Source organism: Carassius auratus, unplaced genomic scaffold (assembly GCF_003368295.1).
Source record: "Carassius auratus strain Wakin unplaced genomic scaffold, ASM336829v1 scaf_tig00030446, whole genome shotgun sequence".
Lineage (NCBI taxonomy): Eukaryota > Metazoa > Chordata > Actinopteri > Cypriniformes > Cyprinidae > Carassius > Carassius auratus.
The window spans coordinates 205,001-217,500 of record NW_020525854.1 but is presented as its reverse complement, the minus strand read 5'-3'; the positions used below and the strand labels follow the sequence as shown (position 1 = coordinate 217,500).

Here is a 12,500-nt window from a genome sequence, read left to right as displayed (position 1 = left end):
ATTGGCATTCACATGAGCACGTGACCATAAATGAGACAATGCAAAATCTCTAACAGTTAACACATTTCTACCAGTTGGTCATGTCTACCGGTATATCACCCACCCCAAACTAAAATACTGATGCACCAACACAATCCTCCACCTGTGCTTCAGTATTTCTCTACATGTTAGCAGCACTGCTCCACTAAGCGCTTTAGCACAGGATTACTGCTGTTAGCATGTGTTAATACTGTTGTTTCACCTGCAGCTGCTGAAATCACTCCAGAACAATCATTAGAAACACTGCAGAGGCACGAATCTTCATTAACATGCATGAGGAGAGAGAGAGAGACGGATAAAACAAACACCAGCTGCACACACACGAGAGAGAGATGAAGAACACCGCAGACGAGAGTCAGCAACCGATTCAAACGACTCAGTCCAGCTCAGAAACATGAGCAACAGCTTGAGTTTAAAAAGCTTTTATGCATTTATGAATCGTGACCCAAAACCTTCCAAATGAATTAGACTCCCAACTGCTCCAACTCAAACGAGTGGATCTCTCTTAAATGACTTTGACTTCCAATCATCCAAATTAACTTATTCACTGAAATGAATTGAACTAAAAAAAAAATCAGTAAAAACACAGTGTGAAGAGTGGAGCAGGCCGAGAGCCGGTGGAATGAAGGATGATGAGCGATGAACGATTGAAGTCTATCTATAAATTGGATACCACAATCATCCAAATAAATCGATTCACCAAAATTATTTACACTACCAATAATACAAATGAATTGCATTCCTATTCATTCAAATTAAATGAGTCATTAAAAGGAACTGCACTTCCAATTACCCAAACAAGTTAAAAGACTAAGGTGATTTTTTCTCTCATTCTTCCAATTCGGAATTGATTCTCTAAAGTGAATTCGATTTCCAGTCAATCAGAGGAATTGATCCACTATAATGAACTGGAATTAAATCATCCAAACTAATTGAATCACATTAATGAACTGGACATCCACCCAACTAAAACAAATAAAACTACACACACTAAAATGAAACTCTTGTATAAAAACATACAGGAGACTCACATTTGATTTGTGACTCAAAACTGATCACAGCTAAAATATTAACACACAAAGTCAAAAACTTACCAGAGACTGTCTCTGACTCATTTACTGTTGAATGACCAGTCAAGCATCACGGTGCCCCTGTGTGTGTGTGTGTGTGTGTGTGTGTGTGTGTGTGAGAGAGGGGCGGAGCTCCATACGGGAGATTGACAGGTGTGCTGATGGATTCTGGGAGTTGTGTTCACCTGCGCACGCAGCAGAAGCTAAGCGTTCTGAGTGTCCTTAAAAAACACCATCAGACCCACTCAAGGACACCTGAAGAGTGGTTGCCATGGGTAACCAGGCTAAAAAAGGGAGTGAGTGAGTGAGTCCGTGTGTGTGTGTGAGAGAGAGAGAGAGAGAGAGAGCATGTGTGTGTGTATTATTCTCATGATAGTATGCTCCATAACTACTGTACTGATATTTAAAGGAGAGATGTTATAATTAGATGAAATCTCCAAGTACTTCTCATTAGACTCTGCTATTATCTAATAGTCCTCGTTTGAAGCTCCATGTGAAACCACACACACACACACACACACACACACACACACACACACACACAGACCCTGTAACAAACACTGTCATTTCTGAGCAGCGCTGAAGGTGTTTCTGTAAAACTGAAGTCAGACAAGCAAGAGGAACCAGAGACTCCCTCAGTTTTAGGCTCCTCTCTATATGAGATCTGCTGAACTCGCACCAGTGAACCACTCGCAGCCAATCCAAATAATGAAAGAGCCACAGGATCTCTGACCGGACACTTCGGCCGAAATACAGGTCATCTTCTCTAAAGAGCTTTCTGAACGCTTAGAAAACATTAGTCTGATTCAGTGAATTAATTTAGTGAATCAGTGCTTAAGACAGTTCATTCATTATCATTAATCTGTTTGAGAAGAAACAGAAATCATTCTGTCACGAAAAACTCCAGTTATTGTTTATTAGGAATGTGTGTGTGTGTGTGTGTGTGTGTGTGTGTGCATGTTTAAAATTATACTTGTTTTGGAGCAAATGTCCTCTCTTATATTGTGTAATGCTCTGACATCCTCTAGTTAAAAGGCGTATATATCAGACAGAAGATGTTGTTGATGTAAATCCAGAGTTCTGCACATGTTTTCGTGATGGGTAAGTTTAGGGAATGGGAATGTCCTCACTAAGATAGAGAAGTTTGTGTGTGTGTGTGTGTGTGTGTGTGATAATCAGATAGAGTCTGGAGATGACAGATTGAATCAGTGACTCATAAACACACATTCATACGTGGAATCGATCATGATCATCAACAGAAGTAAACAGAAGAACAGAGATCCACTCAACACTTTTTAAATGAGTGTGTGTCTGTGTGAAAAACATCCTCTCAGATTCACACACATGTTCAAACAAGAGTGTTCAATAGCCCTGACTACAGACCGCAGGATCAATATCCATCGATACTGGCCTTGAAACTCCACTGGGCATCAAACACACACCATCAGTCCTTCAGATGAACCGCTGCTCATTAACATTCTCTGATCACATCAGCAGATCAATCCTCATCTCTGCCTGTGTTTCAGCTGCTCTCACTAGCAAACACACATCTCTGCCCAAACTGAAATATGTGTAAGCAGTAATGCTTTGCTGACAGCCGCACTGGAGCTGCATGAACTAAACCAGATCATCAACATCTGAGCTCACGTCCAATTCAGAATGAAAATCTGTGCTCAAACGGATCAACTGCTGACACGAGCCCATCTTCTGAGGAGCTGTGTGTGAGACACGCTAAACACACACTGCAGAGGATGATGAAATATCTCCCAGAGGCCGGCTCCATGTGGACTTGCATCAGCAAACGCTGCAGAAACAGCTCCCAAGGACACGAGCAGAAGAAGCTAACACTGCGCTGACAGACAGACAAAACATTAACGTCATGATTTTCAGCAAACACAGCTAACAGGAAACCTTCTGAGAACATTCTGACAAGGTTCTCTCAAAGTTACTAATGAAGACTCTCAAACAGCACCAGCCATCACCAGTTCTCATGTGATTTCTGACATCAAACCTGAAAGGAAGGAGAAACGTGATGTTCTACTGAAGAAATAAAGTCATAGGGGTTTGTTTTTGAATGACTGGTCCAGGTCAGACATGAAGCGGCGTTCACACCCGCTGAACTGAAACACCATCAACATGATGCGGTTCAGCACAGGGTCAGTGTTTCAGGGGACAGACACTCTGATCCTGCTCCCAAGGGTTCAGCAAACCTTCCGGCAGAAAATCTCAAAGAATAATCATTTTCACTTCTCTCAAGCTGTTTTCTTGTTTTTGCTCTCCCCGAGGGTCCTGCTGAACGTTCACCCGGAGCCGAGCGCGAGCTGTCAGACTCCAGTGAGTTTAGGGTTCCAAGGGATGCCGCTGTGTTAATTATGCAAATTCAAATAGCTTTGCACACGAAAGATGCAAGAGAGGAAACTGCAATCTGATTATGCATGCAATGACTACAGAGAGAAAAGTGGTTTGTGAGCACACGTTGAAAAATAATGTTTCCTTTTGGGGTGTAGCAGAGCCATCGAAGAACCAGCTCTGGTTTCCCAAAGAAACTGAATGAACAGTTCTTAAAAGAACCATGTGTTTCTAAGCATGAAGAATATTTTAATAAGAACATATGGTTCCATAGATGTTTAAAGGGGTCATCAGATGCCCATTTTCCACAAGTGGATACGATTCTTTAGGGTCTTAATGAAAAGTATATAACATACTTTGGTTTCTCAATGGTAGTGAAAAAAAACAACAACATTTTTTTACCCTGTCAAAATCAAGCCTTTTTAGTCCATGTCTATTTAAATGCTAATGAGGTCTGCTGTCCCCGCCCCTCTCTTCTGTGGGATGAAGAGCCATTCTCATGATACGGTTTACTTCAGCCGCGGAACTCGCTAACTAGCATGTTATTACGTCATGCGTTTTAAACCACATGCGTTTAAACTTCTGATATAGGGTTTTCTGAGCGCACACATCCGAAGCAGGTGCACAGAAAGTGGCTGTCATTCGACATAAGTACTAGACTATGTTTGCTTTTATGTGTTATTGCACTGAAACTGTCAAATACACAAAGGAGTTACAAAAACAGTTGGTTATGTCTGTGAAGGTAAACAGCTGGGAAATAAATTGCATGTTTATTTTAGATCTGCGTGGCAGCGGTGTAATATACAGTAAATAAATCAATAAATCCACTGCTCTCTGGTCTCCTCTGAGGCTGGGACTCTAATAGTGTTCTGTGAAGCCAGAGACAGAACAATTAGCATGTTTTGCTCAAACGTTCGCCAAGGCATTAGAACTAGTACACCATTGTCACTTGTGAAAACACAGTGGTAACACCGTGGGTTGAAACGTGCAGATGAAGAGGTTAGAGAGATTATATTATAACATGATCCCCTTTATATGTCACAGGGAAGTGAAATCTGATGCATTTGTTTTTACACAACCTTGCAAAGACAGGCTTACCAATGTTCACCTTTTCTGGGTTGGTAGATGCTCTGGGGACCTAATTATAGAACTTAAATATCAGATTTTCATGATGTGTCACCCTTAAGGTTCTTCATGGAACCCTTGACGCCAATAAAGAAACTACTTTTAACAGTACAGGTTTGATTTCCAAACACCACCAGAATGAAGCATGTTAGTAATCCACTGACTAATGTGAACAGCTCCATGGACACGATCAAACAGAAGATCTCATAACTGATAATCACCAACTCTACGACATTAACACCCGACCTAAACCAGGCAGAAAGAAATGTGTTGAGGAGTCTCTATTCATATCACACATTAACACTAAACTGCATTAGGAACTGACAGACTCTCTTCTGTGAAGCCTCTACGAACTCAAGCAGCACAAAGGAAGATTATTCCTTACATAAATCTGGATTTATAACCATGGCCCAGAACTCAACATCACTGAGCTCACAGAAGTCCGGTTTTAAGGATTCCTGAAGCTTAAACTGTAGATCAGCGGTCCCCAACTACATTCCTGCAGGCCCCTCAACATTGAACACTTTGCGTATCTCTTTTGTCTGACACAACTATTTCTGGTCTTGGAGTCTCTGTTAATGAGCTGATGACCTGAATCAGGAGATGGTTAAATGTGTATTGCTGGAGCTGCAGGATCAGGGTTGGGGGAACCAGTGCCAGGGATTGCATAGATCAAAAAAATAAAAAAATAAAATAAAAAAACTACACCAGGAAGTCACTAATGTTCCAAAACACATTCATTCACTGGCTGCAGGAGAACAAGCCCGTGGCCTCCACCATTCACAAAGAGAGTCATTTACTGAGCCAAAACTGAACAAACACTGACTCCAGAATCACACCTTCCTTCACTGGCACCTACCGTGGCTTCCCCTCGTCAGGAAGGGCATCCGGTTGATGGCGATGGGCACGGTGCCGTGTTTGTTGTGGAAGTGGTGAACATGATGTGTGGTGCTCAGACTTGATGAAACTCTAGCAGAGACCGCGGGGCCCGGGAAGGTGAGCAACGCCAGGGACAGAACCAGCCGCAAAAACCCAGACACGCTGGTCCAGAAGACCCGGGGCGGAGCTGCCGCTGGGGCTCGTGGGTAAAGCACTAATCCACTGGACAGAAGCAAAGCCCTGAGGGCGGAAGACAAAGTGGGAGGGGCCTCCATGCCACGCCTCCTCACGTGATAAAAACAGGAAGACATTTCAGACCGAGCCAGTATCCATGGTTTCTAGATTCCCGCAGCTGGGAAAAATGCCTTGATCTTGGTTGTTTAGGATCATCAAAACTGCAAACCAAAAAAAAAGCAAACAAACCTTCAGGAATTAAAAAAACAATTCCAATTTCCACGATGCAATCCAACGGTCAGGTCAAGTACCCTTCAAAAGCAAAAAAAAAACCTGCAATAATAATGACCTAATCTAACTAATAACCGGAAACACTAAAAACTTCAAGTTTGAAATGAAAAAGCAAAGAAAAGCCTCAACCAAACTAGAATCCTCCCAAATCTGATGACTTGATCCTCAAGTTTGCCAAGAGGTTATCCATGCACAGTCCGAGACACACGCCATCCTGGAAAACTCCCACAGACGGAGAAATCTTGAATTAAAACAAAACCAACCGAAGAAAAACAGAGAATGAGCTTCCCAAGGGACGGGAGGAGAAACGAGACACAGAGAGACGCTGGTCCAAAAGACAGATTCCTCTATTAGATGATCAAACCTCCAGAGAGGAGCAGAAAACACAGAGACGTGAACTGAAACCAGAGAACATCCAAAATAAATCGAGAAGGAGGGACACAAGCCTCTGGGACGGAAAGAGGAAAACAAGGATCTGGCCGCCTCTTCTCAGCTTCATCACCGAATCGAGCCGCTCCTCTTCCCTACGATCCACGGCTCTGATTAACTTTATCTTCCTGTCGGGGTAAATCCGTTCTCTCCATTCGTGCTCAGTCCCGGTATTCTGCGGCGGAGAGCTAATGAAACGGACCCTGCAGCACCTCTCGCTGATCCAGCGGCTAGAGACGGCAGTGATGCGCCAGAGAGACCAGGACAGAGACAGAGACGCAGATCTGGCAGTGCTGAAGCTGAGGAGACGCTCCGCTCATGTGCAAGCAAGCCTGAGACTGAGAGAGAACGAGCGAGACACAGCTGCGCAGAGAGACGGAGGAGGTGGGAGGGAGAGAGAGAGAGAGAGAGGGAGAGAGAGAGAGAGAAACCGAGAGAGGGAGGTGCTCAGGGAAACACACGCTGGTTACTGGTGTCTACTCTTGGTGACTAATTTAGTCGCAGTAAAACCTGATGAACCTCTGTTTCACACACATCCACATCCACAGAAAACCAGAGATGATCCTCTGAGAAAAACAGTAATCTCAATCGCTTCTCATCAAATGATGTGAGCTGGTTATCAAATGTCGGTCCCTGATTTAAGCTTCTTCAAATGAATTTCAGGAAAACTAACAACTGAGTGCTCTTTGAATTCTCTGGAGAATGTTCTAGAATGTTCAATTCAAATATACCTATAATAAAGATTATGCAAGATAGTGGTATTATACTGTACATCACTAAAACTAAAGCCTTAACAAATGATACTTGAAAATAGAATGTAATATAAATAAAATATTACAAAAATATTATATATATATATATAATAAAAACAGATGACAAAAATGATGAATAATGACTAACTGAATAAAAATATTAATACTCTGCCACTGAAGACCACAAATCTGAGCAGGACAGAGATTGCACGGGTTAATTTGGTTATCATAGATCTAATTCTGTTGATTAGAACTGAAAAAAAAAATTATACATTGATATTTAATATTAATATATGTTCTATCCAATTTTATTGTGTTACTTTCAGTAAAAGTGTGGTTATTTTATTGCCATTTTTTTATTATTATTTAGTATCATTAAAATTCTTGAGTTATATAAAAAAAAAATGCAAAATTACTTTATATTATTTAATAAAATAATTATTACAAAGCATTTTGTGTTTTGGTTTTGGTTTTTGGCCAAGTGCAACCCGAATATTCGGTTTCTGTTTCAGGGCATCCCTAATGAAAACTGACTCTGACTCTCAGACTGATGTGTTCACTCACAGGATCCTGCAGAGGGTCAGATAATCATATCATGAAGAACAAGATTCACCTGCTCAAATATCAGATGAGCGCAAGGAAACGTTCTGTTCTGACACCTCATTCAAGCCGTGGAACAAGAGATGGTTAGTTAGTTCATCTTGACCTGCCAATGCCAGGAGCTATTCTCCTGGGTCTCCAGGAACAAACAACGTTTATCACTGAAGAAGAAGAAGAAGAAGAAGAAGAAGAAGATGAAGAAGAAGAAAACAAACTAGTTACGTGGTTAATTATGAAAGAAACACTTGGAGCCTCTCTGCTAAAAATAAAGCTAAAGGTGTAAATATGAAACGGCTCTGCTGTGATACGAGTGTGTAGGAGGAGCAGAAGTGGGATCGCTAGACTCTTCTGATGCAGATTAATCCCACTTACATCTGAATATGATTCCTCATGACAGACACGGCGATGATGAGAGACCAGCGGATCTGCAGGAGCTCATGCAAACATGCTAAAACAGCTCTGAGACGTCTGCAGGAGTTCCTGTGTTTTGTAGCGGCTCATGTGTGGAAGGCAGATTTGGTTGCACGAGTCGTATCTAATCTTCACTGCATGGGGTCTGGACCTGCTGCCGGTCGCTCACCTGCGTCCCACCGCAACAAAAGCCAGCAGACACGCGGTCGCAGGAGCTAACAGGATTACACACACCTGATCTGAGCAGCCTTCCCCGTCCATTACACGCTCCGCCAACACGCCGGAGGAAACACACTCGCTTATCACCACTGCAGTACTGACTGAAGTACACACATCCACCTCAGAAGTTCACTATATATACAGTCAAACCTAAATGTATTCAGACACCTTCAACATTTCTCACATTATCACCGTTTATTTGCTATAGTTAATGGTAATAAAATATGCCAAGAACTCACCAAATTCATCTTGATAATGTCAGATAACTTTGATAGAAAGGTATGTGATGGAATTGAAGCACATATTTAGATAAGACCGATTTAGCTCAACCATTTACCAAGGAATGCTTGATTTTGTTCAGTCTGTGGTGTAAGAAGGCCAATAATTAGCAATTTAAGAAAACACACTTAAGCAAACATGTTCAGCTCGAAGTGTCCCATTTTTTTAGTCCCAAATTTGTCTCAGTATCCACTGTATGATAATTTTTAATAATATAATATGTCACAGTCCACATTATTTTGCTATCCTCCCTTACATAAATTAACTAGTGTCCTGAACCCATGAGTAAAATTAAATAAATAAAAAATATATATCTGAATCCTCCAATACTGGGTTTGTACTCACTTCTGTGGGCAAATGTGTCCCAAAAAATTGGTAAGTACACACACACACACTAAAAGCAAACACTTAAATCATAAAACTCATGCACAGCTTTCTCTTCACAACAAATGTGATTCATTAAAGCAGCAGCCAGCAAAAAATGGATTATTTTCAAGAAATTAACCTTTCGAATGCCTTCATTTGCTAATCACACACTTAAACGAGTCTCCTTTATGAGGTCAGTTGAAGAAACTCAAACAATTGTCTCCATTCTCTCCTCATTAATTGTGTTTCTTAAAATAGACTCATGAAGATGTTTATTAAAGCAGCTCCATATTTCATATTAAAGTGTTCATGAGCAGTTCAGCTGTTTCCACACTCAGAATCCCACGGTAATAAACACATTACATCTGTTATTTTATCAGTTCTGTGAGTTAGAATTAGTTAGTGAGTGAGAATTGTATTTTAATGTTTAATTCACTGCAATATTTGTTCTAATGTTATAGTCTACACTGTGTTAATAGCAACCTCCTGCAACATTCAGTAAAGAAGTAGTTCACTTAGAAATACTTATTCTGTAATTATTTACTGAATCTCATGTTACCCTTGCTACGTGTACTGTGTTTAAGCTAACTGAGACTTGTAATAGCACTTATGTATCATTGCTCTTTTGTTGATTTTGATTGCTTCCACTGTCCTCATTTGTTAGTCTCTTTGGATAAAAGTGTCGCTAAATGACTAAAGTTCAGTCAACCATCACTAGTACTGGTACTCATGATCAAACCTCTGACACAGAGTTAAACGTCTTCAGGAAAACACCCCAGCATCCTCCCAAAACTCTCTGACACTACAGAACAACCTAGCAACCACCCAGAGCACCCAAGCAGCTGCATAGCAACCCCCCAGAATAACGATGGCCACAGCTCCAATCAAGAGATCTCAGGAGAATCAGCACGATAAGAAACGTCGGAGTCTCTCTCCGATCTTCTGATGAATCCGATCAGGCGTATCTCCATCCTTCTGTGTCACATTCTCTTCCATTCCTCATCTTTCACATGGGCTGCTCCTGTCAGCCTTCCCACAATCCCCCTCTGCTCTCCTAATGAGCTTCTCTCCTCTAACGAGTTTACACTGAACTCATCACACACAACTGGAAGAGACACACGTGGGCTTATGAAGCAGACACTAAATAAATATATTAACAATAATAATCTGAGTAAAGAATCTCCTGTCAGCTGATGTGTTTAACAGTCAGAGCTGCTCATCTGATCTGATGGGAGTCTGTGTGTGTGTGTGTGTGTGTGTGTGTGTGTGTGTGTGTGTGTTAGAGCGGGTGTTTTCACTCCACTGCTCTCTGAATCTCTCTGTCACAGACGAGTGTTTCGCCACCAGATTGGGCTTCTGTCGAGATGTTAATTTAAGGCTGATGCTAACAGCTTTGCGGCTCATTCCACATGATCTGCTTCCCTGCGGCGCGTCTGCGTCTCTCACACACATCTGTGAGAGTCTAACGTCTCCAGACATCAAGTCCATCTGAAGTTTCTGACCAGCACTGAAAAAGATCCTGGATGATGAAGGGAAATCTCAGGTCAGACTGAGACAAGAAAAAAACAAAAGAAAAAAAAAACATTTGAATTCTAATTAATTAACTTTATTGATTCTCAGGCACAAATTACTACTGAGGATTTAATCTCAGTAATTACATCACATAAATTATTGAAATTAAGACCACAATTAGTTAAGCTCATTAATACTTGCTAAGAAAGCTCTATCTATTTATCCATCTTTGTTCCTTACTATGTTCCTTCAAGTTTCTTTATGATTTTAACGAGCAGAGAAAACTAGGCTGGTTTAAACTAGATGAGGATCTCCAGCTCAGTTATTTTGCATGTTTAATCAGAAACAGCAGCACAAGTGATATTAGAAGTGATGCTAACGAGCCTGTGATGAATACTAGAGAGCAGCGTCTCTATGGATGTTACATTACATTACATTACATTTATGCATTTAGCAGACGCTTTTATCCAAAGCGACTTACAGTGCATTCAGGCTATCAATTTTTACATATCATGTGTTCCCGGGGAATCGAACCCCCAACCTTGCGCTTGCTTGCTTGCTAGCGCAGTGCTCTACCAGTTGAGCTACAGGAACACAATGTTACTCCACGAGGAGCTTCTACATCAAATGACACAACACTGAACACTCAGCTACAGCGAAGAACCAAACCAGTGCTCTGCTTCATTAAAACTGTTCAAACAGCGACATTCAATCATTGATTTCATAACATCGTGATCATCGTTTCACTTCATAATCATCTGATCTCTCTATTAGTTTTATTGGATCTTAGTGCTGCGTTTGACACAATTGACCACAACATTATTTTGCATAGACCTGAACACATTGTTGGCATCAGTGGAAGTGCATTAGCATGGTTTAAATCGTACTTATATGACCGCCATCAGTTCGTAGCAGTGAATGAAGATGTATCATATCGATCACAAGTGAAGTATGGAGTACCTCAAGGCTCAGTACTAGGGCCGCTACTCTTCACGCTTTATATGTTACCCTTGGGAGATATCATCAGGAAACATGGTGTTAGCTTTCACTGTTATGCTGATGATACTCAGCTCTATATTTCTTCGCGGCCCGGTGAAACACACCAATTTGAAAAACTAATGGAATGCATAGTCGATATAAAAAACTGGATGACGAGTAATTTCTTACTGCTAAATTCAGAAAAAACAGAGGTGTTAATTATAGGACCTAAAAACTCTGCTTGTAATAACCTAGAACACTGTCTAAGACTTGATGGTTGCTCTGTCAATTCTTCGTCATCAGTTAGGAACCTAGGTGTGCTACTTGATCGCAATCTTTCCTTAGAAAGCCACGTATCTAGCATTTGTAAAACTGCATTTTTCCATCTCAAAAATATATCTAAATTACGGCCTATGCTCTCAATGTCAAATGCAGAAATGTTAATCCATGCATTTATGACCTCAAGGTTAGATTATTGTAATGCTTTATTGGGTTGTTCTGCACGCTTAGTAAACAAACTACAGCTAGTCCAAAATGCAGCAGCAAGAGTTCTTACTAGAACCAGGAAGTATGACCATATTAGCCCGGTCCTGTCCACACTGCACTGGCTCCCTATCAAACATCGTATAGATTTTAAAATATTGCTTATTACTTACAAAGCCCTGAATGGTTTAGCACCTCAGTATTTGAATGAGCTCCTTTTACATTATACTCCTCTACGTCCGCTACGTTCTCAAAACTCAGGCAATTTGATAATACCTAGAATATCAAAATCAACTGCGGGCGCCAGATCCTTTTCCTATTTGGCTCCTAAACTCTGGAATAACCTACCTAACATTGTTCGGGAGGCAGACACACTCTTACACTCTCTACATCATTGGCATCTACGCTAATATTAGTCTGTGTCTCTCTTATTCCGAGGTCACCGTAGCCACCAGATCCAGTCTGTATCCAGATCAGAGGGTCACTGCAGTCGCCCGGATCCAGTACGTATCCAGACCAGATGGTGGATCAGCACCTAGAAAGG

General features: G+C 41.2%; 1 protein-coding gene across 2 annotated transcripts in view; it reads right to left on the bottom strand.

The window, feature by feature from the left end:
• LOC113080236 (neurexin-2) overlaps positions 1 to 12,500 on the bottom strand; it is a 269,544-nt gene that overhangs the window by 69,114 nt on the left and 187,930 nt on the right. Inside the window, exon 1 of one of the 2 annotated variants that reach the window (XM_026252447.1) lies at positions 5,443 to 5,854. The exons of the other annotated variant lie outside the window; for it this stretch is intronic. Coding sequence (XP_026108232.1) covers positions 5,443 to 5,773 — 331 coding nt within the window. The 5' untranslated portion in view covers positions 5,774 to 5,854. Of the gene's footprint in view, positions 1 to 5,442; positions 5,855 to 12,500 lie in introns of those variants that run through there. 2 annotated transcript variants of the gene reach the window in all.